At 44.8% G+C, this 27,877-nt stretch overlaps 1 protein-coding gene across 10 annotated transcripts in view; it reads left to right on the top strand.

The window, feature by feature from the left end:
• The window catches only part of RSPRY1 (ring finger and SPRY domain containing 1), a 351,216-nt gene that overhangs the window by 310,784 nt on the left and 12,555 nt on the right, over positions 1-27,877 (top strand). For all 10 annotated transcript variants that reach the window (XM_033940897.1, XM_033940899.1, XM_033940898.1 and 7 more), the window contains one exon: positions 26,744-26,846. In XM_033940897.1, coding sequence (XP_033796788.1) covers positions 26,744-26,846 — 103 coding nt within the window. The remainder of the gene's footprint in view (positions 1-26,743; positions 26,847-27,877) is intronic.

Below are 27,877 nucleotides of genomic sequence, written 5' to 3'. Positions count from 1 at the left end.
CTTAACTTGATGTTTTGATTGCTGCTTTTTTATTGCAATGGTACAGATGTCAGGTTAGTATGCAGCTCATTGGATAAAATCACTTCAGTCTCTCTCAGATGTTATATAGTGAAAATAGATAAGATACTTTGTATGCCAGACGAGTAGGATGATAATGGCATGATGCCCAGCTTATAGGTCAGGAAAAGAAATAGGAATCAGAATAATTATTAAAATATATGTATATTAGGCTTGAAATAAGTTTTAGGTTTGCTTATTTTTTTATATACTGCCCATCTGGGATGCTTCTAGGTGGTTTATAATAGTTAATAAAGTAAGATACAATGAAAAGAAAATACTAATATCGGTGAAGAGCAAGAGAAGTCTACAATGTTGAAAAACTACCTTGCCCTCAATTATCCAGTGATTTGCAAGCATAGTAGATAATTATTGGCGAAAAAAAAAAAATTCAAAAACAAAGATGATCTTTAAATCTGTGTTAAATCCTCACAGGAGGGTTACAAATGTAAATAAGATGGTAGAGTGGTTATATTAGAAGGCCTATTCACAATTTGGACATCATGATATATCTGGATGGATGTCCATGTTTCAAGAATGTCCAAACTGCCACATTGCAATAGGATGAACTATGGAGGTCAATAAATGGATGTTCCCGAAATATGCCATTTTAGGGCAGGACTGGAGCATGGAACCAGCCTGTGGTCTGATTGCTGTCAGTATCCCATTGTTGTTTGCTTACAACCTGTTCTGCCTTTTGTACTCATACATTTGGCAACCCAAATCCCACATCCACACAGCTTCTAGTCCATATCTATCGCCTGGAAACCCCCCCCCCCCCACCTACTTTCTTTCCAGCTCTAACACTGAGTGTTTGTCCAGCCTGACCCAGTGTCTGTTTTTCCGTCTTGTGTTCTGCCAGCCTATGGTCTCTTCCCAACTTTAATGCTTACTGCTCCCTGTCTCCTATTGTCCCTGTGTCCTTTGCATGTCTGTTTACCTGCATGCATTCAAGTGAAATGGTGTGAGTGTCGGTGGTGTGTGTGTTTGTGCTGGTGAAGGGACACCTTAGTTGCTAGTGTTGGTATGAGACATTATTGCATTACAGTGCCAGGTGGCTATAATCATGTACGGAGCACTGCAGCAGGCAGTACATGACAGGGTTCTTACAGAACACATCCCTATGCAAGGATGTACAAGCCCAGAACCCAGTTCTTAGATCTCGCAGATGAGCAGTGCCTCAAGAAGTTCTGATTTGATGAAACTGGTATACATCTCTGCCAGGACTGGAATTACTCTTACAGGCACAAACATACAGAGGTACATCTAGTGCCTGTGAAGATTACCACCTTGCCTTTTTTGCCACTGAAAGCTTCCATTTGTTCCTGGACTTGGCCAGTCAGCCATTTCTCAGTGCCTCTCAAAGTTTCTAAATGCTCTCCTTGCATGCTCTGCCCAATGCATAGCCTCTTGACCAGTCTAGAAGGTACAGCAGAGTGACTGTCTTCTTTGATAGTGGTCCCCAGCCTTTTTGACACCAAGGACTGCTTTTATAGAAGCAAATTTTTCCAGGGACCGGTGGGTAGGGAGGGGAGGGAGGATTCAGGGCAAGTTCGTAGGGCAGTTTTATACACAATATACATTACATTTCTATTATTATTATGTTTATGTTTATTTAAGATTTGATATAGCGCTCCTGCATTTTACTGACCTAAGCGGTTTACAATGTATCAAACTAAAATGAAATTAGGTATTTGAGAAAAACTACCCTATCTGTCCCGAAGGCTCACAATCTAGATAAAGTACCTGATTAAAATAAAAATATGTAATGGATTTCCAAGATCAAAAATCAAAGAAATAGAAAATAGAAATAATGAAAGAAGATAAAAAATTAAAAATAAAACATTTTTAAGAGATAGAAAAGTCTCTGAGACGGCTTGATAGTAAGTTCAGTCTGCAGAACCAGGTCAACCGGCTGCCACCAAAGAAGCAGGACCAGGAACCACGCCAGTGAAGACCACCATGTCACCAGTCACTGGACAGGCAAGGCCAGGCGCCGCCGACAGCAGACCCCTGAAGTGAAGTTCAGTTTCCCTTCGATGTGTCCAACAACGCAGCTGCAAGAGTGCAAGTCCGCCGAGTTAATTTATAGTATCGTAAAGTATACAACTTACCATAATGCAGAATCAGAGGGATCCCTGAGTTTGCAGAACCCCGATGACCCTGCCAACCCATCCCCCTGCACAGCATCTTTTCCATCTCTCACTCCCATCCCGCACAGTAGAACCCCGCTGACCCTCCCACCTCAAGGACGACATGCCTCTTTACAAACAGCAGCGGCAGCAGCACTGATGATGCAGCTATATCACTGATGATGTCATCAGTGACGCAGTGGCAGAAGGAAGGCCCTGGCGGGGAAGGTAGAGAAGCAGCCTGTTCAGTGCTGCCGCTGCTGCTGTTTGGAACGGAGGTATGTTGGCCTCGTGGTGGGAAGGTCGGCGGGGTTCTGCTGTGTGGGATGGGAAGGAGGGTTGGAAAGATGTTGCACAAGGGGATCTCTCGCGGCTCAGCTGTCAGACAGTGGGCCGTGGAATGGGGGTTGGGGACCCCTGTTCTTTGACATTGCCCACTTCCCATTCATAGGGAGCTCTTCTATCTGAACCACAAAATATTCCATTTTTTTAAAAATGCAAGAGGTATGCAATGGGCTGGGTGAAATCATGGATGAGTGTGCACATTTCCCTGGGTCATATCATCATGCATACGTACTGCAATGCTGGAATATATAAGAAGTTTGAAGTTCACAGATCTCTGGCAGCTGGCTACTGGGTGAGACATACATCTACCCACATGGATGCACACATCTAGCTAATAGTGCTGCTTATGGCAACCATACAGCACACACAACCAGCCACTTCCACTCAGGTTATAGCACATGTAATTAGCTCTGTGACATATGTGATAGCTGGTGCACTCCGTTCCACAGAAGAAATAAAGGATACTCCCAGAGGAAATGGCTCATGTCCACCCCCACCCCCATTGTGGCTCCCCAGATTGAGGCAGAGGAGCAGTACTATTAGGCACGTTGCAATACCATTTTTAAGTGCCTGGCCCTATCTGGGGGTGAACTTCTGTACAGTCCAAGGAAGGTCTGCAAGATATTTATGGTCTACTGTATATTATTACATAGTTATACATAAAGGTGCAGATAGCCATTGTCAAAAGCTGAACTGAGGACCAACAAAATATTTGAGAGGAGCCAGCCCCACAATCCATTGGGCAGGGAGTACACCTTCACCAGAATGGCATAGCAGTTAAGAAATTACTACATAGACAGACATTTTAGCGGAGGTTAGCATGTCCGTTTGTTGTAATAATAGTGACATTACTCAAGTGTTCCCCTTCCTTCCTAAACACACAGTGTCCCCCCCCCTGGCCACTACTCGTGTTGCAGGATACTCGGAGGTGCTTGGCAAACTGGTGATACTTCCATATGAGCTATCTGAGTCTCACTTATCCACACCAGTCTGCTGTGTAGCTTTGTTGGAGGTATACATTATTATCCTAATCAGAATAATTAGATAGAAAAAAACTTGGATATGGAACAATAAGTGACCTTGCCAAAGGGGTCACTAGGGATGGTGTGTGAGAAGCAGGATTTAGAACTCTGCTTTACCCAGCTCTTCCTTTTTTGGGAATAAAGTATTGTTCTGGTCGGTCAGCAGAAATCACAAACATCAGTCTGGTCAACATCTTAGACACAGGTGTATCATGTAAGAAAAACATAAACAATAATAAACAGCCCAAATTAAAACAAGTGACTACAAGCTCCCTGGGACCAGAGAGCAGTCCTTCCTTCTGACGCTAGCTTGGTCAACCAATCTCATAAGTTTTCCAGTCTTGTCCCTTTTGATATTTCCTTCTCCCCTGAGGGTATACAGTCTGTCTTTGTATCTGAGGTGGTAGAAGGGTAAAGCAGCTTGTCCAGTGCTATAAGCAGTATCAGTAGGGGAAGTAAAATTTGTATCCTGGCTTCCCTGGTTCTCAGTTCACTGTTCTTAACCATTAGATTACTTCACTTTGTGGGATGAATAACGTGACCATTAATTTTTTTCAGCAAAACAGAACATTATTAATTTTCAGTCCTGCCTTAGCCCCGCCCCCAATTTCTTCCATTCATTTTTCATGTATACATAATATCTTATTAATTCATAATGGTAACCATAAAATTTTAAAAACCCACAAAACACAATATATGCAAAGGTGTCAAGGCAGATGACTTTAAAATATGCAATGTCACCTCAATAACTATAGAAAAATAGACAAATATAGTGCAAAATATAGACAGCAGATATAAATTCTCAAAACTGATATATTTTGATCATTAAATTTAAAATAAAATCATTTTTCCTACCTTTGTTGTCTGGTGATTTCATGAATCTCTGGTTGCACTTCCTTCTGACTGTGCATCCAGTATTTCTTTCTTTTTCTCTCTCTTTCTTTCTCCAGCCCCATTCCCTTTGGGTCAAGGCCTCTTTCTTTCTTTCTCCAGCCCCATCCCCTTTGGGTCCAGGTCTCTCTCTCTTTTCCCTCTGTTGCCCCATCCCCTTTAAGTCCAGGTCTCTCTCTCTTTTCCCTCTGTTGCCCACAGGTCTCTCTCTTTTTTCTCTCTGTTGCCCCATCATCCCCTTTGGGTCCAGGTCTCTCTCTCTTTTCCCTCTGTTACTCTCTCCAGATCCAGTGTCAGTTTTTCTTTGTACCTTTGTTCCAGGTCTCCCTCTCTCTCCCTCCTCTGTTATGATCTTGCATCTCTCTGCTCAGGGTCTCTCCCCCTCTGTCTGCACCTTGCAAAGTCCAACATCTGCCTCCTTTCTTTCCCCTTTGGTCCAGACCTTTCTCTTTCTAGTCTGTCTTCTGCTTACAACCCCCCGCTTCTCTGCCTCTTTCTCTCCTTCCTTCCTTCCTCCCTCCCTCTTTCCTATTTCCCCCTCAATGCCTTCCAGCCTTTGTCCCACCCCTCCCCCAATGCCAGCCAGCTTCCCTCCCTCCTTGCCGTGCTAAAGCCAGCCTGCCTGTCTGCCCCCTGAGCAGGAGAGAACAGGAGAAAAGCAGCTACAGAGAGAGGCAGAGGGAGAGAGAAGCCAAAGGGGAAAAAAAGCAGATGAAAGAGAAGGAGAGAGAAGCAGAGGCAGGAGACCAAGAGGGGAATCAGTGAGAGTTAGCTCCACCCACCCCCCGACGTCGACCACCGAAGCTCAGCCTTAAAAGGGGAGGGGCTAACGGAGCAGATTTGATCTGAGCAGGAGAAAAGCAGCTACAGAGAGAGGCAGAGGGAGAGAGAAGCCAAAGGGGGAAAAAAGCAGATAAAAGAACAGGCGCAACCACAGCAGACACAGAAGGCATCTGCAGCAGACTGGCAAGCAGGCAGCAATGGAAGCAGCAGACGGAAGCAAGATGTTGAGCTACCTAGTTTTCTGCATTGTCTGCCATATGTATGACTACCTCCCCTCTGGGAGGCGGTCTTACGTATGTGCTCGATGCGGAGAACTGGAGAGCCTGAAGAAACAAGTCAGACTCCTGGAGGGTAGAATACTGGAACTGGAGGCACTTCAAGCAGCGGAGGAGGGAGACAGAGATGCAGAGAATATCCAGACAGAGGAAGCATAGAACAAGACAGAGGATACCATCGAGGAAGAAGTCCGAGAGCTGGAGAAGTTCATAGAGGAGGAATACAGGGAGGCCGTGGAAAATCACCAGCAACAGTGGAACTGCCGAAAGATACCTACAGAGAGTGTGGACCACCTGACGGACAACCACTAGGAAGAAATGGGTAACACAGCAGCAAGAATGAAGGACACGGACCTGTGGCAGGAGAGATGGACATACACCAGGGACACGGACCTGCAGCTGAAGAATCAGGAGAAAATAGAGAGGACAGCAGTCGTCGTAGGGGACTCCATCATCAGACAAGTCGACAGCCACATAGCGAGAGGAAGACTGGATCAGCTGGTGACATGCCTACCGGGAGCCAAGGTAGAAGACATAGGTAGCCGCATCGACAGGATCCTCAACAGTGTGGAAGAAGAAGATACGGCGGTGGTGATCCATGTGGGGATGAACAACGTGAGCAACAGGAACTACAGCAGGGAAGTACTGAAGGACCAGTTCTGGATGCTAGGAAGGAAACTGAAGACCAGAACGCAGAGGATAGCATTCTTAGAGATCCTGCCGGTACCCAGGGCAGATGAGAAGAGGCAGATGGAGCTGCAAGCAGTTAACGTGTGGATGTGACGCTGGTGTGAGGAAGAAGGATTCCACTTCGTGCACAACTGGACGACGTTCTGGGGGAAGAGTAACCTCTACAGGAAAGATGGACTCCACCTCAGCAGAAACAGAACGAGGCTACTTGCAAGCAGCATCGAGAGAAGTGGACAAGTTTTTAAACTAGGAAGAAGGGGAAAGCTGACAGTTGACCGAGAGAGAGAGTCGATGGTTCGGGAACCGATATACCAGGAGGATACCGTGCAAGAAGATAGAGGGAAAGATTCACCGGAGTACAGGCAAGACAGATTGAAAAGGACACAAGAGGGAAAGAAATGCAAGAAAGGAACAGGCCGCAAACTCAAATGTATATACACGAACGCAAGGAGCCTTAGAAATAAGATGAGTGAATTAGAAGCCATGGCACAAAAAGATAACATTGACATCATAGGCATCACGGAAACATGGTGGACTGAGGAAAACGTCTGGGACACTGTGCTACCGGGATAACAAACTATACCGCAGAGACATAGTGGCTCAAAAAGGTGGGGGCGTTGCCATATACGTCAAAGAGGAAATTAAATCTCCTGGAGAGAACACGCCACAACTGACGGATAAGTTAGAATTTCTATGGGTCAAAATTCCAGGAACAAATAGCCTGGAAACGAAGATCGGCATCTACTATCTACCCCCAGGGCAGTCCAAAGAAATTGATGGAGAAATGACAGATGAGATTAAACACAACTGCAAGGGAGGCAACACAGTTATCATGGGTGACTTCAACTATCCGAGAATAGACTAGAACCTAGGCACCTCCGGCTGCATTAGAGAGACCAAGTTCTTGGATGCTGTAGGTGATTGCTTCCTGGAACAACTTGTCAAGGAAAATACGAGAGGAAATGCAATTCTGGACTTAATTCTAAATGGCCTGCGAGGACCGGCACAAGATGTAGAAGTACAAGGGACGCTGGGAAGCAGCAATCACAATATAATCCGCTTTGATCTGGACGCAGGGGAGAAACATCGGTCCAAAACGACAGCTACAGCACTGAACTTCCGAAAAGGGAATTACAAAGGGATGAGACTTATGAAAGGGAAGAAGATTAAGAAGAGGATAAGTACTGTAAAAATGCTAGAGCAAGCTTGGTCCCTTTTTAAGGACACAATCACCGAGGCGCAAAATCTATATATACCACGTATCAACAAGGGTTCCAAGAGGAAAAAGAACAAAGAACCGGCGTGGCTCACTGTAGAGGTGAAGGAAGCGATCAGAGACAAGAAAAAACTTCATTTAAGGAATGGCAAAGGTCAAAACGAACGAAAACTGAAACAAGCACAAACAACATCAACGCAGGTGACATAAGGCAGTAAAAGAGGCCAAAAGGGACAACGAGGAAAAAATAGCTAAGGAGACGAAAAACTTCAAGCCATTTTTTCGATATATTAAGGGAAGGAAGCGGTGGGACCGTTGGATGACTATGGAATAAAGGGAGTGCTAAAAGAGGACAAAGCAATTGCCGACAAACTGAACACATTTTTTTGTGTCTGTATTTACCGAAGAAGATGTATACAGCATACCAGAACCCATCAGGCTATATGCTGGAAACGAAGAAGGAAAGCTGACAGGATTGACAGTCAGTCAGTCTAGTAGGCAGATTGATAGGCTTAAGAGCGATAAATTCCTGGTACCGGATGGCATCCATCCAAGGGTCATCAAGGAACTGAAAGGGACCATAGCTGACCATAGCTGCTTCAACTAATAGCCAGTCTGTCGATCAAATCAGGAAAGATTCCAAAAGACTGGAAGGTGGCGAATGTTACACTGATCTTCAAGAAAGGTTCGAGGGGAGATCCGGGAAACAACAGACCTGTGAGTCTGACCTCGGTACCGGGAAAGATGGTAGAGTCACTGATAATGGACAGCATCATTGATCACCTTGACGGACAAGGCCTGATAAGGACCAGTCAGCACGGTTTTAGCAAAGGCAGATCATGTTTAACGAACTTCCTGCACTTTTTTGAGGGAGTAAACAGACAGATAGACAAGGGCTATCCGGTTGACATTGTATATCTGGATTTTCAGAAGGCGTTCGACAAGGTTCTGCATGAACGACTACTTTGGAAAATTGCGAGCCATGGAATCGAGGGTGAAATACTCACGTGGATTAAAAACTGGCTGGAGCATAGGAAACAGAGAATGGGTGGGTAAATGGACAATACTCGGACTAGAAGAGCGTCACCAGTGGGGTGCCGCAGGGCTCGGTGCTTGGACCCTTGCTCATTAATATCTTTATAAACGATCTGGACATAGGTACGATAAGTGAGGTGATTAAATTTCCAGACGATACGAAGTTATTTAGAGTAGTGAAGACGCAGGGGCATTGCGATGATCTGCAACATGACATAATCAGGCTCGAGGAATGGGCATCGACATGGCAGATGAGGTTCAATGTGGATAAGTGTAAAGTGATGCATGTAGGTAACAAAAATCTCATGCACGAATACAGGATGTCTGGGGCGGTACTTGGAGAGACCTCCCAGGAAAGGGACTTGGGAGTTCTGATCAACAAGTCGATGAAGCCGTCCGCGCAATGTGTGGCGGCGGCGAAAAGGGCAAACAGAATGCTAGGATCACGAACAGATCAGAGAAGGTTATCATGCCGCTGTACCGGGCTATGGTGCACCCTCAACTGGAGTACTACATACAGCACTGGTCGCTGTACATGAAGAAGGACACGGTACTACTCGAAAGGGTCCAAAGAAGAGCGACTAAGATGGTTAAGGGGTTGTAGGAACTGCCTTATAGCAAAAGATTAGAGAAACTGGGCCTCTTCTCCCTCGAACAGAGGAGATTGAGAGGGGACATGATCGAAACATTCATGGTACTGAAGGGGATAGACTTAGTAGATAAGGACAGGTTGTTCACCTTCTCCAAGGTAGGGAGAACGAGAGGGCACTCTCTAAAGTTGAAAGGGGATAGATTCCGTACAAACGTAAGGAAGTTCTTCTTCACGCAGAGAGTGGTAGAAAACTGGAACGCTGTTTTAAGGGAAAACACCCTCCAGGGATTCAAGACAAAGTTAGACAAGTTCCTGCTGAACAAGAACATGCGCTGGTAGGGCTAGTCTCGGTTAGGGTGCTAGTCTTTGACCAGAGGGCCGCTGCGTGAGCGGACTGCTGGGCATGATGGACCACTGGTCTGACCCAGCAGCGGCAATTCTTATGTTATGTTCTCCCTCCAGCGCCGAAGCTTGGCCTACCACCGATTCAAAGCTCCGGTCTGGCCCCTGCTGCTGCTTCCTGCCCGCCACCGCTGTAACTGAAGGAAAGGAAGGTTAAGGCGCCGACCTACAAGCCTTCTTCCCAATGTCAATTCTGACGTCGGACAGCAAGTTCCAGGCCAGCCTATCACTGCCTGGCTGGCCCGGAACTTCCTCTCCGACATCAGAATTGACGTCAGGAAGGTTTGTGGGACGGCGTCTGGACCTTCCTTTTCTTCAGTGGCAGCGGCAGCGGAACGAGGGGGGGGGTTGAATCAGCGGTAGGCCAGGCTTCGGTGCTGGATGGAGGCAGGCTGGCTTTGGCACGGCAAGGAGGGAGGGGAAGCAATCGACTATCTCGATGTCCCCACGCACAGCTTCGTACGCTGTCTCTGAAAACGGGACATTGGGGATCTAAAAACGGGACGGTCCTGTTCAAAACAGGAAGTATGGTCACATTAGGGATGAAGTATCATGGTGCAGTTGCACATTCGTTTGGTGAACTACTTTTGCCAAGGTCCAGGATTGATGGAAACTACTGCCTTTGTAGTAAAATATGCTGTGGTCAAGTAAGCAAGAGAGAAGCTACCTATTTTATATTCATGACAACCCATCTTATTTGATCACCAATTTAGTAGTAACTCTAAAGCTACTTGAGGCAGTTTTCTTCAGAGCAGCAATATACTAGTGGATTCAATGGAGGTAAACCAAATACATTTTTTATTAAATGGGCCAGATTCCTGACATGGCCATGTTTTCAAACATCTTAAGAACATAAGCAGTGCCTCTGCTGGGTCAGACCAGAGGTCCATCGTGCCCAGCAGTCCGCTCATGCGGCAGCCCAACAGGTCCAGGACCTGTGTAGCAATCCTTCATCTATACCCCTCTATCCTCTTTTCCTTCAGAAAATTGTCCAATCCCTTCTTGAACCCCAATACTGTACTTTGTCCTATCACACCCTCTGGAAGCGCTGGGTGAAGAAGAACTTCTTAGCATTGGTTTTGAATCTGTCCCCTTTCAACTTTTCCGAATGCCCTCTCGTTCTTGTAGTTTTCGAAAGTTTGAAGAATCTGTCCCTCTCCACTTTCTCTATGCCCTTCATGATCTTATAGGTCTCAATCATATCCCCTCTAAGTCTCCTCTTCTCCAGGGAAAAGAGCCCCAGTTTCTCCAACCATTCAGTGTATAAAAGGTTTTCTATACCTTTTATCAAAAGTGTCACACTCTTCTGAACCCTCTCGAGTATCGCCATATCCTTGTTAAGGTACGGCGACCAATATTGGGTGCAGTACTCCAGATGCGGACACACCATCGCCCGATACAACAACAGGATAACTTATTTCGTTCTGGTTGTAAACCTTTCTTGATTATACCTAGCATTCTATTCATTAGGGAACTTTTAAAACTCAGCGGAGGGAAATCGCCCTCACCAATTCGGCGGCCTGCAGTCTACCGGATTGGCTCAAGTTGGAGCCTCGTTCCTACCCTGCCCCATCCCTACCCTGCCCCATCCCTGCCGGGCATGCGAGCCTGCTCTGCCCCTGACCAGCCAGAAACTTTTAAAACTCAACGGAGGGAAATCGCCCTCACCAATTCGACGGCCTGCAGTCTACCGGATCGTCTCAAGTTGGAGCTTCGTTCCTGCACTGCCCCGTCACTGCCGGGTGTGCAAACATGCTCCGCCCCTTCCTGACCAGCCAGGAACTTTTAAAACTCAGCAGAGGAACGGCGCACAGCCGTTCGGCGCGCCGGCTAAGGCGCATGACAAAGGCACATGCCTTAGCAAGCGCCTTTGCGGAGTGACTGAGCGGAGCGACTAACCAACTGAGCTGAAGAAGCTGAAACTCTCACCAGCACAGGGAAGGGAAGGGAAGCCAACCATCCCCTCACTGCACTGAGACCAGCCTTCTTCCCTTCTTTTCGGCGGGAAGCCCCACCCCTTCCTCCCCAAACAGCCATCTTCTCCTTCAGCATGTGGCCATCTTTCCGCCAGCTCAGCGAGGAGAAGAGAAGCCAATCATCCCCCTCCACTGCCCAGAGAACTGGCTCCACTTTCATCTCGGGTCCCTGATACATCGGCTCTGTTCAGAGACATATAAATATATATTTTTTTTTTCTCTTTTGAACTTTACCAGCAGGAGTTCCCTTACTCCATCTCAGGACCTTGCCACACTGGCCCTGTTTAGAGACTTTATTGCTCCAGGCGTTCGATCCTGCTCTGCCTCACTCAGATCCACCTGCTCGCTAGCCCTTTAAACCTATCATCATCTCAGGGTGCTCAGCCGTTTGGCGCACCATTGAAGGCACACTTCACGAAGCGTCTGCGGGAAGCAACAAGAGGAAACGACTATGCCTGATCAGCTTTACCTAACGACTATACCTGATCAGCTTTACCTAACTCCATTTAAAAAAAAAATCAAATCATTAACACGATCAAAATAGCCAATAAGTTTTTACCTCTTGTTTTTTTCTTGACTCTAATAGGTGCTAAGTTTTATCGCTGATCTAGTAGTCTACAAGGAACAAACAAATGTTAAGTTATCTTAAGCTTTTATCTTGCTAAGTTTTATCTCTGATCTAGTATTCTACTAGGAAAAAATAAATGTTGTTATCTCTTATTAAGTTTTAACATCAGTCAAATAGGTGTCTAGCTAAGCTTCTACCTGATTTACATCCTTACACAGGGAACTAACTGGTGCTAAGTTCTACCTCTGTTTCCAAATCTTTACACGTTCTGCCTTTCAGCCCTCTTACAGGTTCCCCCTAAATCTCACCATGAAACCACCTCCTTGGCTCCTTCTTCTCTTACTCTGCTCATTTACCAATACTACTCTCTGCTTGAATCCTGTCTCCCCTCTTCCCCCCCAATTTACTCGACTCCACAAATGTAAGTAATTCTTGCCCTGGCCTCAGAATCCCTTTCAAGAAACCCTCCCAAGGAGTTAATCACTCCTCTTTAAAGCCCGTTCCTCCCACCAATCTACCCAACCTCGCCTCTGACTCTCTCACCCCTGTCCCAACACTCTATTGTAACACAAGATCAGCTTGCAACAAGACCCAAATACTAAAGGACCTACTTGGGGACTTCGATCCTGGATTCCTGTGCATCACAGAATCATGGATCGAAAAAGACGATTTATTCACACAAAAGAACTCTGCTCCCATGGTTACCATGGCCTCTTCTCTCCCAGAATTAACCGGAAAGGAGGAGGCCTGGCACTCCTCTACAAATCATTCTTCGACGTTCAGCTCCTTGAAAAGGGTAACTACACTTCACTAGAATATGTTAGCTTCAGTTAACGATGAACTCCACCCTCACCTATTGGGTATCTTGTTACTATACCGGCCACCAACCCCCTGGAATAAATCCTCTGAACTCATCCTTGAGACCATAATAAGCACCTTCCTAAAATTTCATAGATTACTGATCATTGGCGACATTAATCTCCACCTAGATGATAACACAAGCAAGGATACAAATGAATTCAACTTTCTCACTTCTCTAGGCTTCCCCCCTCCCACGTCCTCTCCAACCCACGAAAAGGGGCATACATTAGACATCATCAGTTTCCTCGACCTTACCAATCACAACATTTCTGCCAAAGACACTCGTTGGGAACATTTCCCTTGGTCCGAACACTTTTTAGGTTCTTTCTGTCTCCCCATTTTCATGTCTCACCTTGGATCGTCACCCCGTGCCACAAATTCTATTACCTTCCACAAAAAAATTCTAAACAAACTGTTCTGGACCCAATTCCTCAACCAGCTTCCCTCCTGTCCTAAGCCTGTTGACCCAGAAACCAACTGGCACAATTGGGTAAACCTCTCTGAGACCACCTATTGTGCGCTTGCCCCTTTATCTACTAAATCAATCTCTTACTCCGGCAAGGCCCCTTGGTATCTTCCGTACCACAGAGAACTGAAGCACTGGAGCGATGGAAAAAATCTAAATCCCCTGCGGACAAACAGTCTTGGAGGAACAATATCAAGTTTTATAACACAGTACTAAAAAAAAGCAAGGAAGAACTTCTATGGTGATAAAATCTCCAGATCCAACAACCAGAGTAGTACATTGTTTATCATCTGGTGCTCCTTAACCTCTAAAAACGACTCCACCATTCCCCCCTCCTCCCCATCAGCAGACAACCTAGCAAAATTTTCAATGAAAAGAACACTACCATAAGAAGCTCCTTCCCACCAGCAGTCTCTTACAATTCTCTGGTTCCCAGTGACTCTAACCCTATCCCAGATGACTTTAACCCTACCCCAGAGACAGATCCTGGACTGTCTTTGAGCACGTATCCGAATCCCAGATCTGTAATCTCTGCTTCAAACTGAAATCCTGCAAATGTGCTCTTAACCCATTCCCTTCCTACCTATACGAGAAAATTCCCGCGCAGGCCATCTCATCCCTCACCAGACTTATAAACTCTGCTTTACTATCGGGCCTATTTTCCGCAGAAATGGGACATATTGCCTTGACCCCATTACTGAAAAAAGCCAATCTTGACCCTACCTCACCTTCTAACTATAGTCCCATAGCAAATATCCCTCTCCTGACCAAAATGCTAGAGGCCATCTTATCTACCCAACTCTCATCTTACCTAGAGAGATTCTCTATTCTCTTACCTTACCAATATGGCTTCAGACCCAACTTCAGCACCGAATCCCTTCTGGCCTCATTAATTTCAAAGGTGCAACAACTACATTCTCATAATAAGTTTGCTGTCCTATTATAATTCGATCTTTCTGCAGCTTTTGATGTTGTTCACCATGATATTCTAATTTATCAACTTTCCAAGATATGCATTGACTCCACAGTTTTAGAGTGGTTCTCAAAATTTTTACGATCCCGCTCCAACACAGTTAACACAAATGGCACCACGTCCTCTCCTTGGAAACCGATTTGCGGAGTCCTGCAGAGATCACCTCTATCCCCTATTTTCTTCAACATCTGTATGTCTTCCCTGAAACTCTTCCATTTATCTTCCCTTGAAACACTCTACACATATGCTGATGACTTTCTTGTCCTTCTCGAGACAGACTTGAACCTTACCAACCTCTCTGAGTACATAATAGCATGCTTAACGAAACTCCAATCCTGGTCCCTCACAGTACAAATTAAACTGAACGAGTCCAAAACGAAACCACTCTGGCTCGGCCCAAAATTAGAACATCTACCCACCCTCATCTCGCTGCCTTCTGGCGCCACACTGCAGCTCGAGTTCTCAAGCAAAGTTCTAAGCACGGCTCTGCACGGGACAGTAGTGTAGGAAGATCGCGCCTGCCCCGCATCACCGCTAGACAACCAGGTAAGGTCCATGCTTCGATCGCCCCCCCCCCCCACCGCCTCTGATCGCCTCCCTCTGCCTCCGATCGCCTCCCGCTGCCCCTATCGCCTCCCTCCAAGTCCCGGGGCTGTTGTTTTTTTATGCCAATGAGTGATTCTCGGGGGAGGGGGAGGACCTGGGGAAAAAACTGCGGATAATCGAAACCTCAAACATCGAAACCGCAAATAGGGAGGGGGAAATGAACAACCATATCTGAACAATTGGCTGATCAGAGCCCCTTCTAGACAGGATTGTGAGCTAGTGATTCATCAAGTACTTTTTGAAGAATAGGGTTTTTGTTTCTTTTTTGAAAGTTTTGTAATCTGTGGTCAAAGTCAGCAGATTGGTGAGTTGTCGATCCTGTTTTGCTGCTCTGGTGGCCAGTAGGTTGTCATACATTTTTCTTCGTTTGACATTTTTGGTTGGTGGGTGTGTGAATATTGTGTGGGTTCTCCTGTGTCTGGTTGAGGTGGATTGAGTTAGTTGATTGTTCCAGTAGGTAGGGCTGTCTCCGTTTATAGCTTTGAATAGTAGGCAATGGATTTTGAAGTGTACTCTGGCTTGTATTGGGAGCCAGTGTGAGTCGTGGTTGTAATTTTTCAATGAATAGATAAGTCTTAGGGCTGTCTTTTGTATTGTTTGAAGTTGTTTTATCGTGGTTGTTAGGCAGGGGAGATATAGTATGTTGCAGTAGTCTATTAGGGCTATGATTAGTGATTGAACCAAGGAATTGGAATTGTTTTCTGTCGAAGAATTTTCGGACTTGTCTTAGGTTTCTCATAGTTGCTTTTATTATTTTGTTGATTTGTGGTTGCATGGTACAGCCTCTATCTATCAGCACTTCGAGGAGCTTTAGCGTGTGTTGCATGGGGTATGAGATTGAGTTTATTACTAGGTTAGTCAAGGTTGGGGTTTTGCTGTTTTCTAGGAGGATGAAGTTTGTTTTGTCAGGGTTAAGTTTTAGTTTGTGTTCTTTCATCCACCTTCAGGTGTCTGGCTCCAGAAGCACTCCCTTGTACCTGGAGGCTCAGATGCTCTTCCAGTGATCAGAGACCCATATTCAGGCTCTTTCCGCTGCATGTCCAGGTTGCCTTTCTGAGTCAGCACTTCCTGGATCTGGGGGAATGGTCGCTCTCCCACAGAGCATTCGATCTGATTGTGCGCGCTGGGGCAGACCGGTGATGGATTTGATGGCATCGGCCAGGGACTTGACAGTCTGGCACTTCTTCAGTTGAAGAGACGAACCAGGAAGTTCGGGGTTGGAAGCATTGATCCAGTCCTGGTCGCATGATAGATTATCTGCAGGATTGCAACTCATCCAGGCTGAGTGAGCCTGGTGGCTCAGGAGTGGCCTTTCCAGCTGGGGTATGTGGACCTAGTACATCTTCAGCAGGACAGGAGCTTACAGCTGCCTCGGCATTACAGGCTTCTTAGTCGGGGGCCAGTCCCCATGGAGAATTCACAGCTCTTTGGTCTTTCAGCATGGCTCTTGAGCACATGATCTTAATTCGCATGGGCTATTCAGACAGTTATTGCCACTCTGCTCTGGGCTAAGAAGCCGCCTATTATGGAGGCCTAAGCTGTTCAGTAATGGTGTGAAATGGACCAGATGGAACTACTTCGGGTTCCCATGCCGGTTATCTTGACTTTCTTTCACTTGTATTGGCTTCTCTCAAGGTGCAGGTAGCCGACTTCCTTGTTTCCTGGCAAAATATCACAGGGTTTCGCTGTCAGCTTATCCAGATGTGACCTCCGCTGAAGTATCCCTTTCCATCATGGAACCTTAGCATTGTTCTGTAGGGCCTCACTAAAGCCCCATATGAGCCACTTAAGGTCGCTTCCCTTTTGAACCTCTCAGTAAAGACTGTGTTTCTGGTGGCTATTGTCCTGTAGAGAACCCTTCCTTAGAATTATGGATGAGGACATCACCCTTCATGCTGTCCCCTCCTTCCTTCCACATCAATCAAAATTAATAGGAAGTGAGGAAAATGCTCTCAAAAATATACAGAGGTGAGAGGTCAAAATCAATGATGAAAATATAACTGGGAACAAGACTTCTCAATATGTAAATCAAATAGTAAGGCTTAAATGCAGATATTAAGAATATAAGGTAATACAATTTTTCACATACACTCAGATTTGTGTAATCCGACCAAGAGCCATAGCTCCTATAGTCGAACCCACCATCCCATCACTGTGTATGACTTTGATGTGAGAAATAGTAAGTGAGGCTAAGTGCTCTATTGATTAATAACTTTGTTCTCAATTGGCCTCAACTACCTGAAGTGGGAGATCATTCCAACGGTCAACCACCCTTTCGGTGAAGAAGTACTTCTTAGTGTCACCATGAAATCTCCCGCCCCTGATTTTTAGCGGATGCCCTCTTGTCGCCATAGGTCCTGTAAGGAAAAAGATGGCTTCTTCCACCTCAATACGGCCAGTAACGTATTTGAACGTCTCTATCATGTCACCCCTCTCTCTGCTTTCCTCGAGAGAGTATAGCTGCAACTTACCTAGACGTTCTTCATATGGGATATTCTTGAGTCCTGAGATCATCCTGGTGGCCAACCATTGAACCGATTCTATTCTCAGCACATCCTTCTGATAATGTGGCCTCCAAAATTGTACACAGTATTCCAGATGTGGTCTCACCATGGACCTGTATAGCGGCATTACCACTGTCAGCCTAGCTATCGCTACCATTCAGCATTTTTAGTTTGCATTACTTATGTCAGCGAAGGCCTATGGGAAATTATATCAATCTGACTCTGGCATGGGAATGCAGATAGACCCTAAGGGCAGGAAGACGGTTTTAAGTAGCCCTGATTGATATATTTTAAGTATCCCTGATAGCCCTGATTGAATCATGACTAGCTAAAAGGTGTTAATGTCTGATTAAGAGGGTGCTTAGGACAAGAACAAAGAAGCCAGAGACTAATCCCATCCACCATGCCTGCAGGTATCACACCCTCCTTTGTCAATTAAATTGACCATTGTCTCAAACAGTTTGCAAGTTCTAAACAGAAAGATACTGGGACATACAGGTTTCTATATTCAGCCAAGCTATAAAAGCCTGCTCTCTGCAAAACACATCTATCTATCAATCTATCTATCAATCTATCTTTCTATCTCTGGAGGAGAGGGGTCTTGGCTCTCTCTCTCTCTCTCTGGCTCTTCCTAGAACTTCTGACTCTCTGTCTCTTTGTTTCTGGACTCTGTAAGGCAGGGAAACTGCTTTGCTCTCTACTTAATTGTAATGCTTAAGACTATTTCTATAATATATTCTTTATGCAACCACCTCTGGCTGTGCCTATTATTTGATTCTACTTCCTGGTGAAACTTCAGTGAGGGAACTGAACCTGGGACCAGCGTTTGTCAGTACGCCTTTCACTTAACCCCTACCACCATACATTGGGGGAGCCACTAACAAAACTGACATTTTGGGGGCTCGTCCGGTTGATATAATTTCCCATAGGCCTTCGCTGACATAAGTAATGCCAACTAAAAATGCTGAATGGTAGCGATAGCTAGGCTGACAACCACTTCGGGCTTTCGGCTGACAAATCTTCTCCGGATGCAACCCAGCATTTGTCTAGCCTTGGATGAGGCTTTCATATCTTCACTAATGATTACTCCCAGGTCCTGTTCTGCAACAGTTCTAGTTAAGGTTTCACCATTCAGAGTGTAGGTTCTGCATGGGTTTCTGCTACCAAGGTGCATAACTTTACACTTCTTGGCAACAAAATTAAGCTGCCAAATAGTAGACCAGTGCTCCAGTAAAGTATGTCCTGTGTCATAGTGTCGGGCACGGTACCTCCGCCCACTATGTTGCATAATTTAGCATCATCAGCAAATAATGCAATTTTACCCCGAAGTCCCTGAGGCAGATCTCGTATGAAGATATTAAATAGGATTGGACCCAGGACCGAGCCCTGCGGTACTCCACTGTGCATTTCCGACTTTTCAGAGGGAGTACCATTTACCACCACCCTTTGATATCTGCCACTGAGCCAGTCTTTAACCCATGCAGTTAATATTTCTCCTAGCCCCCAACGAACTCATCTTGTTCAAAAGTCTACGGTGTGGGACGCTATCAAAAGCCTTACTGAAGTCCAGATACACTACATCTAGGGACTCTCCCTTATCTAGTTTTTTTTGTTACCCAGTCAAAGAAGCTGATCAGGTTGGATTGGCAGGATCTCCCCCTTGTAAATCCATGCTGGTGGGGATCCCTCAGTCTCTCATCATCCAGAACTATGTCTAATTTGTGTTTAATCAATGTTTCCATAAGTTTACACACTTTTGACGTGAAACTTACCGGTCTGTAATTTGCAGTCTCTAACTTGCATCCTTTTTTGTGGAGCGGAATGACGTTAGCTGTTTTCCAGTCTAATAGAACTTTTCCCGTGCTCAGAGAAAGATTGAAGAGCGCGGCTAACGGCTCTGCCAGGACATCTCTCAATTCCCTAAGCACTCTGGGGTGCAAATTATCCAGTCCCATGGCTTTATTCACTTTGAGCCTTGACAATTCTTGGTAGATGCTGGTGGTGGAAATTTCAAAATTCCTGAAAGGGTCTTCTGAGCTCTCCCTTGTTTGCAGCTGTGAACCGGATCCTGGTACAGGTAAAGACTGAGCAGAAGTATTTGTTCAGTAGTTCGGCTTTATCGGAGTCCGATTGTGCAGAGTTGCCGTCGGGTTTCCTCAGGTGCACTATCCTGTCTGTATTCCTCTTTCTATCATTAAAATACCTGAAGAAGGATTTATCCCCTTTTTTAATATTCCTAGCTAAATTTTCTTCCCTCCGGAGTTTGGCGTTTCTGACCGCTGTTTTAACATTTCTAGATTTCTCTAGATAAGCTTCTTTGGCTTCTGATCGTTGTGGTTGTTTGTAGGATACAAATGCTCTTTTCTTCTGTTTTACGAGTTCCGAGATCTCCGCAGAGAACCATTGGGGTTTGTTATTTCTCCGCCGTTTACTTACGGTTCTAATAAAGAGATTGGTTGCTTCCTGTAGGGTAGATTTCAGAGCTGACCACATTACCTCCACATCATGGTTTTGCAGCGCCTCAGAGACAAAATCTCGCATGCTCTCAAAGTCAGTGCCCTTAAAGTTAAGGACCTTCGTTGACGTGTTCGACCTCGTGGATCCCTTCCTGGGGTGAAACCACAACATGTTGTGGTCGCTGGAAGCCAACGTCTCTCCATTGGTGAGTATCAGGTCCAGAATCGCCTGATCCCTGGTGGGCTCCAGTACCATTTGTTTGAGTCGTGCTCCCCGTATAGAGGTTAGTAGCCTTCTGCTGCTGCTGGTCATAGCTGAAAGTTTGTTCCAGTTTATATCTGGCATGTTGAAGTCCTCTAACAGTACAGTGTCTCCACGCAGAGTGATGGTCTCGATGTCTTCAATTAATTCTTTGTCTATGTCATCTTGTTGTTTCAGAGGTCTGTATACAATGCCCAGATACAGGCATTTGCCGCTTCCCCTGGCAGGGTTCACCCAGAGGGACTCCCCTGTATACTTGACACCTGTGATTCTGGTAACTTTGATTTCTTCCTTGATATATAGTGCTACCCCTCCTCCGTTTTTGCCTTCTCTGTCTCGGCGGAGTAAGTTATAACCTGGTATAGCCATATCCCATCCATGGGAATCCGTGAACCAAGTTTCAGATATTGCCACCACATCTAGGTCGGCACTCCTCATTTCTGTCTCTAATTCCAGTATTTTATTGCCTAAACTGCGGGCATTAATGTACATAGCCTTCCATACTTCGTGTTTGCCCGTCTGTGTGGAGATTTTCCTGCTTACATAGAAACATAGAAATAGACGGCAGATAAGGGCCACGGCCCATCAAGTCTGCCCACTCCAATGACCCTCCCTATCTATCTTTGCGGATAGATCCCACATGTCTGTCCCATCTTGCCTTAAAATCTGGCACGCTGCTGGCCTCAATAACCTGAAGTGGAAGACTATTCCAGCGATCAACCACCCTTTCGGTGAAGAAGAACTTCCTAGTGTCACCGTGCAGTTTCCCACCCCTGATTTTCCACTGATGCCCCCTTGTTGCCGCGGGACCCTTGAAAAAGAAGATATCCTCTTCCACCTCGATGCGGCCCGTGAGATACTTGAATGTCTCGATCATATCTCCCCTCTCTCTACGTTCCTCGAGTGAGTAGAGCTGCAACTTCCCTAACCGCTCCTCGTATGGGAGCTCCTTGAGTCCCAAGACCATCCTGGTGCTTGACTTAGTTTGCCCTTTATTTCCCTGTTTGAGTTAGTTTGTCCCTTTTGAGTTGGTCTGTCCCCTGCAGTACTGACTGCAGCGTAAGTACTTACCTCAGACTCAGTAATGGAGTAGTTACTTACCACACCAGGATGAGAATGGGTTCGCTCCCCCAACTCATCTAATTTAAAGCCCTTTGGAGCAGATGAGCCAGTCGTCTACCGAAGACATTCTTCCCTCTTCTGGCCGATGGCTGATGACTCTCTTTCAATATGGTTGTCATCATCTTATTGGCCTTGTGTTTTGTATGTCTGAGCTGCCAGTGGAGGAGGGAGGAGGGGATGCTAGAAGAGAAGAGACATGGAGAGGAGGATAGGCAATCTTAAGATTCTCTTCTGGGCTAGTATTAGTGTATATTGATGTTAGAGGAGCAACTTAAGCAAGCTAAGTGAAAAGTTACTCAGACTCCTACGGCCAGCAATACAGAGACTTTACAGGCTACCCAAGTTGCTTTGGACTCCTTAATCCACAATCATACCACCAGAATGTTGCTCTATTGTAGATGGAAATAAAAGTAGGAAGTTGTTGGCCCAAGTAATCAAAACATGGGGAGGGTCTCAAACTGTCCCAGCTATACTAACTCCTGGAAGACAAATTACTAAGCAGCACAAGGAGATAGCTAGACTATGTATCAATTATTTTAAATCCTTGTATGCAGCAGTCACCTAGCACAACAGCAGATTATTATATTATATTTTGAAAAAGTCAGGTATCCCCATGTTGACATTAAACCAAAGTATCGCATTTAAACATGCCCATCACTTGTAAAGATCTGCAGCAAGTTATTCTCTCCCTGAAACTGGGTTCAGCTGCTTGGAGAGGCATGTCCTGTAGGCTGTCAGCCAGTGCTGGCTCCTCTCCTTCTAGGTGTCATGCAGCACACCCAGAATCTTGTCGCGGCTTACAGTTTGGTTCTTGACTCTTGGCTATTGCTGTATTTTTTTTTCTCTCTTCTCCCTCATATCAGAACCAGACACACTGCTAGAACCTTGGAGTCTTTTGGGAGAACATTTTACCATACCTTGTGTCCTGCATACAGTCCTAGCAGCTCTAATTGAGCATCTACTTGCAGGACTTTGTGCACATTGTGGTGGAATTTGTAGACTCTCTAACCTCAGATTAGGCTGTAGAACTCTGTGCATTTGCATACAGGCAGAAGGAATGTTGAAAGCATTGGACCTGAGCAACCTATGTTGTTTTTGATGTGGCATCAGGGCCGGATTTTCCTATAGGCTAACTAGGCTTCAGCCTAGGGCCTCAAGATCAAGAGGGGCCTACATTCAAATTGTTAGCAAAATTAAAATTACACTATTCTAAAAACAGTGAACACTAAAACACTGAACCGAAAATAAGGAGAAATTCTACGCTTCGGGATCGGAACTGGCTCCAGCCGCAACGGGGCGCCGACTCGGCTTCTCCCTTTCTTTTTCTCGCCCTGGGAGGAGGATCGGGGAGGGAAAGACGTCAGTCCAGAAACAGCTGGGCAAAGCCCAGCCCCACGGGGAGAGAGGCAAAATGTGGATCCGTCAGGACAGGGCGGCCCAGACTGGCATCGGGGGGGGGGGGGTTTCAGTGGAAGGGGGATGGGAGGCAGGCAGGCTGGCATCGGAGGGGGGTGGGAGGGTTTAATGGAAGGCAGGCATGATGGCATGGGGGGTGTTCAATGGAAGGGGGATGGGAGGCAGGCGGGCATCGGAGGGGGGGGTGAGGAAGGACGCACTGGGGGCACTATGGACATAGGAAGGGGCAATGTTGTGTGTTATGTTTGATTAGTTATTGTTACAAGTACTATATATGGTGCTGAGAATAAATGTCCAAATAAGTGTTCTCGACTTTTTTTTATTTATTATCCATGTCACATTTTTTATAAAGGTTAGTACCAATAACAACATGTTTCATTTAACATATCGATATATATCACAGTAATGATGTATTTTATTATCTCTCATGTAATTTACAAACTTAAAAATGGGAGGTGAAAGGGCCTCATAAGTGGAATAGCCTAGGGCCTCTTTTCATCTAAATCCGGCCCTGTGTGGCATCCAGGATTTATGCTTTAGGTATTAGAATGCACAGACTCGCCTGGCTGTATGAGTGGCTTAGGAAAAACTGGCAGACGTGGGGCAAAAAAATCCGTTTCCATTTGTAAAGATGGACAATCGTCCAGATCTAATATCCAGTCTAAAAACACATGCCTGTTTATATAATCTAATATCCAGTAATCCCAAACCAGCTTTATGCCAACTCCCAAGTAATTTTAAAAAACAAGTTTAGACTTTTTTGTCACCCCAGCAAAATTTTGCCAACATTCTCCTCAAGATCATCAGTCTTTTTTTCAATACCAAGATAAGTAGGGTCTGGAGCACAAACAACCATTTTGGAAAAAGAGTCATGCAATAAAGACTAAGGGCTCCTTTTGTCAAGTGCGGTAGGCGATTAACGCATGGAATACCGTGCATTCAACCGCCTGCCACACTATAATAATAATAATAATAATTTTATTCTTATATACCTCCATTGACGAGGCGTTAGTTTTTTGGTGTGCCGCAGGGGTTAGCGCGTGATGAAATGTCCGACGCGCTAACCCCCATAGCGCACCTTGATAAAAGGAGCCCTAATTCTACTTACTAAAGATATATGCAGCGCTCTACAGAATCACAAAGGAGACAGTACCTGCTCAAATGAGCGTACAATCTAAACAACACAGCTCATATCGGGTCTTTTGATTATGAAAGGCATAGAGAGAGTAGAGAGGGACAGATTCTTCAAACTTTCAGAAAATAAAAAAACAAGAGGGCATTCGGAAAAGTTGAAAGGGGACAGATTCAAAACGAATGCTAGGAAGTTCTTCTTTACCCAACGTGTGGTCGACACCTGGAACGCGCTTCCAGAGGACGTTATAGGGCAGGGAACAGTATCGGGGTTTAAGAAAGGATTGGACAATTTCCTGCTGGAAAAGGGGATAGAAGGGTATAGATAGAGGTTTACTACACAGGTCTTGGACCTGTTGGGCCGCCGCGTGAGCGGACTGCTGGGCGCGATGGACCTCAGGTCTGACCCAGCAGAGGCATTGCTTATGTTCTTATGTTCTTATGTTTTAATAAATCTAAGACTGTCAAAACTCTCCAAATTATTGAAATGGATTCACTCACTGTTTAAATTGTTCAATTTATTTTTTTCCTTCCCTAATTATGAAGGTGTTTTTGTTGTTAAACATAACAAATTTGGCATTGCAGGCAAGAAATTACAGCATTCAGAGAAAAACTACATAATAGACCCAATGAAATAATGAAAGAGATTGTACAGGGTACCCACAAAAACACTCCTTGATTTTAGTGTAAATCTTTTTTATTGATGAAAATGAATACAACCAGAAATAACAAGCAACAAGTAAACAAAGAAATTAGACAAAGCTGTGAACACTGAAAATCGGTATCATCTTCAAAAGTACATGAACCCCCTCCCCCAATTCCCCCAGTACCATCCCGTCTCCCCAACAACCCCAAATAGTATCAGCAGAAAGGAAGCAACCAATATCCCAAGGCCTTTGTGTCTGATAGGCCTGGAAAGAAAAAGACACAACCACTTAGGATCCTCCTGCTGTTAACTAAACAAGCAAACTGCAGCTAAATTTTTTTTTTTTTTTTAAACCCATCTGACCACCCAGCCACTCCTTGATTTTAAATGGTTACAAAATCAAAACCTATTGCAATATATTTATAAATGACAGCAAATACAAGTCACAAAAAACACGGTTGGCAAGATCTTACACAGTTGCTTGCACTTTTACCCTTATAAGCTGCAATTGGTGCAGAAGTTACAACCTTCAGACAATGCAACACGACAAAATGACCAGGTGTTCCTCAAGTGACTCCCGAGATCACTGGACAATACTGTTTGTGACTTTTTCTTTTGGGGGTACATACCTCCACTACCCACAACTGAAGCTATAGATGCGATGATGCCGGATATGCTTCGGAGAGTCTGGTCCAAGCTTGATAATCACATCAATGTTTGCCGAGTAATAGGTGGGGCACACATTGAGTGTATGTAATCGACAGATACCATATGTAACTTTGTGAGTTGATGAAACTGTAGCCTCAAAGGTGAAAGAATATTGCAATAAATTTTGGATTTGTAACCATTTAAAATCAAAGAGTGTTTTTGTGGGCACCCTGTATATTATATCAGATGATACTAGATCTGGCCATGGTATTGTAGGTAAATATTATTGATCTGTTTTACCTTTGAGTAATTAGGTGAATTTCTCAGTAGATGAAATTTTATATATTTGATGCTTCAAAATCTGTTTTTTTCCCCAAAAAACATGTGGAGTCTGTGCTAGGGCTTCTGGTGCTGCCTTCCCCATCTAGTGCAAGATGTCTCATTTTTTTTCCTCTTCCGCTCCTTCCCTCTTTTCCCTTCCCTCCATTCCTTCGTACACCTCTCAATATCACTACCTATCTCCATTCCTCTTCCCCCCACCCACCCCCAATTTAGCATTTCCCTTCAAATCTCCTCTCCCTCCTGCTGCCACTGCCATGCCTTCTAGCCTATAGCAGAAATGAGCAAAGCACCAGGGAGGCTTTGAGCCTATTTGTTTCGCAAAGACCCTGCTGGTCCTGCCTTCTCTTAACAATGCACAGAATTTATCAGAGGGAAGGCACCAGCAGGAATTTCATGAGCTGCTGTGGGCTTGAAGACAGAGTAGTGGTGATGGCAGCAGAAGGGAGAGGAGGGTTGGCCTGGGCCCTGTATTCTAAAGCCCCTCCTACCACTCCTCAGAGCTGAATCAACAGATAAAAGCAGTCACAGCAGCTTTTGGCACCCACAAACATCATACCCCACCCTACCACCACCACCTTCCCAACCATGCACAATACTCTTACTGGGTTATGCTGGCCCTGAAAACATGGCAACGGAGAAGCTAAAAAAGTTAACTGGTTATAGAGCTGTCATTTTTTTGAGGTAAATGATATACATCAGAAGATCGAGCCACACGCGGGTAGCGAATGACACAGGAACAAATTTGTCCCTGTGGGATCTATCTCCATTCCCATCCTGTCCCCATAAGTTCTGTCCCTGTCCCTGCCCCATCCCTGCAAGTTCTGTCCTCATCTGCATGAGCCTTGAACACTTGAGTTTGCAGGGATGGGACATTGTTAGACTCACGGAGACAGGTTAGGGATGGAGAGAGATCCCAAAGGGACGGGAACAAATTTGTCCCCATGTCATCCTCTAATTGTAAGAGATAAGTAAGTATCTGTACTCAAAGCAGTTTCAGATTTTTTCTCTTAAAAGCAATGCCCTAAACAACAAGACCACAACACACAGAACTAGCTAATGAATGTAATCTAGAAAAGTATTATGACTCTGTACAAGGTGCAACAATCTAATAATTCTGCATTTCTGCAGCAAACTGAAATCATGCTTCCATTTTCAAAATCAACTACTTTGAAGTCTACAATGCTTTATCTGCATTTTTTCTTCTTACTAATCATGTATTTATCTTCTCATTAAGATCATATGTGCTTTCCTTGATTCCTATTCCTTCACTAATATTAGTTTCTGATCATGAACACATGCTTGATTTCTTTTGTGTTCTTTGTTTAGGAGATACTGTAGGATTTCTCTTAGATCTACAAAAAAAACAAATGATTTTCTATTTGAATGGAAACCATCTTCCTCCAGAGAAACAAGTTTTTTCCTCAGCCATGTAAGTCTAAGTTTTGAACAATAGCTTTTAATCCATGGTATTCTGATCTACTATGTTAATATTTCCATCCTTTGAAGTTGTGCCAATCTCTAAGCAAAATTAGATACCAGAGTTCATGCTGATCTCTAATTTACAGCAAACTATTTTCTGATTTTTCAAACTTTGTCTAAAAATGTATTGTTCATTCATATTTCATAGGCCTAATAAAAATGTGCCTACCCCATTTCAACTGGTTATAATTTGTTCTCTATTATAAAATTTGTATAATACATGGTCTCCTAAGTTTTCTATCTCTGAGTACCTAAGTCTGACGGACGCTGAAGTCTGACCCTAAATGTTTAACAGTACTGTGACTCGGGCTAGGAGAGACCAGCTAAATTTCCAACATTTTTATATCACCCAACAAAGCTGAATTTTCTGCTACATATGTTGCTTCTGCAGTCCTACTGCTCACAAGCTCTACTATTCCAGACTCCCACAACTTCTGTTTTTCACATCTATTAAACAAAAGATGGTGTCTATCCCTTAAAATAATCGCCCATTGGTTGTATTCCATCCTGCTCCCCAGTGTTACAGAGATTTCTTACTGTCCTTTCAACATAATTTTAACATAGCATTAAATTCTGTACGCATATAGTGCTAAGCATGGGATTTTGGAAATTGCACTTTGCAAAGTAATATATGAGAGGGGACAAGGTTAGAGTTGCTGAATGTTTTAGGTGCAGAAAGTTTGCAGGTTTTTTTGGAGGAGTGGGGATTATTACTTTCCCTCCCATCACTGCTTTTTTGTTCATTGTTACATCACACAGTACCACAGTAGATGATGGCAGAAAAAAGAACCTCATGGTCTATCCAGTCTGCTTGACAAGGTGACTGTCGCCCCATCCACCACTCTTTATAGGCCCAGGTCACTGATTTTTAAATGCTGATTGTGAAGTCACCATGTCAACCATAAAGGCAGCCAAACATGATAGGGATGATAAGTTGATACTGTCGACAATATACCACTTATCAGTCAAGATGCTACTAAT

Source organism: Geotrypetes seraphini, chromosome 4, assembly GCF_902459505.1.
Source record: "Geotrypetes seraphini chromosome 4, aGeoSer1.1, whole genome shotgun sequence".
Classification (NCBI taxonomy): Eukaryota; Metazoa; Chordata; class Amphibia; order Gymnophiona; family Dermophiidae; genus Geotrypetes; species Geotrypetes seraphini.
The sequence above is the reverse complement of the archived record's forward strand: the minus strand, read 5'-3'. Positions and strand labels throughout refer to the sequence as shown.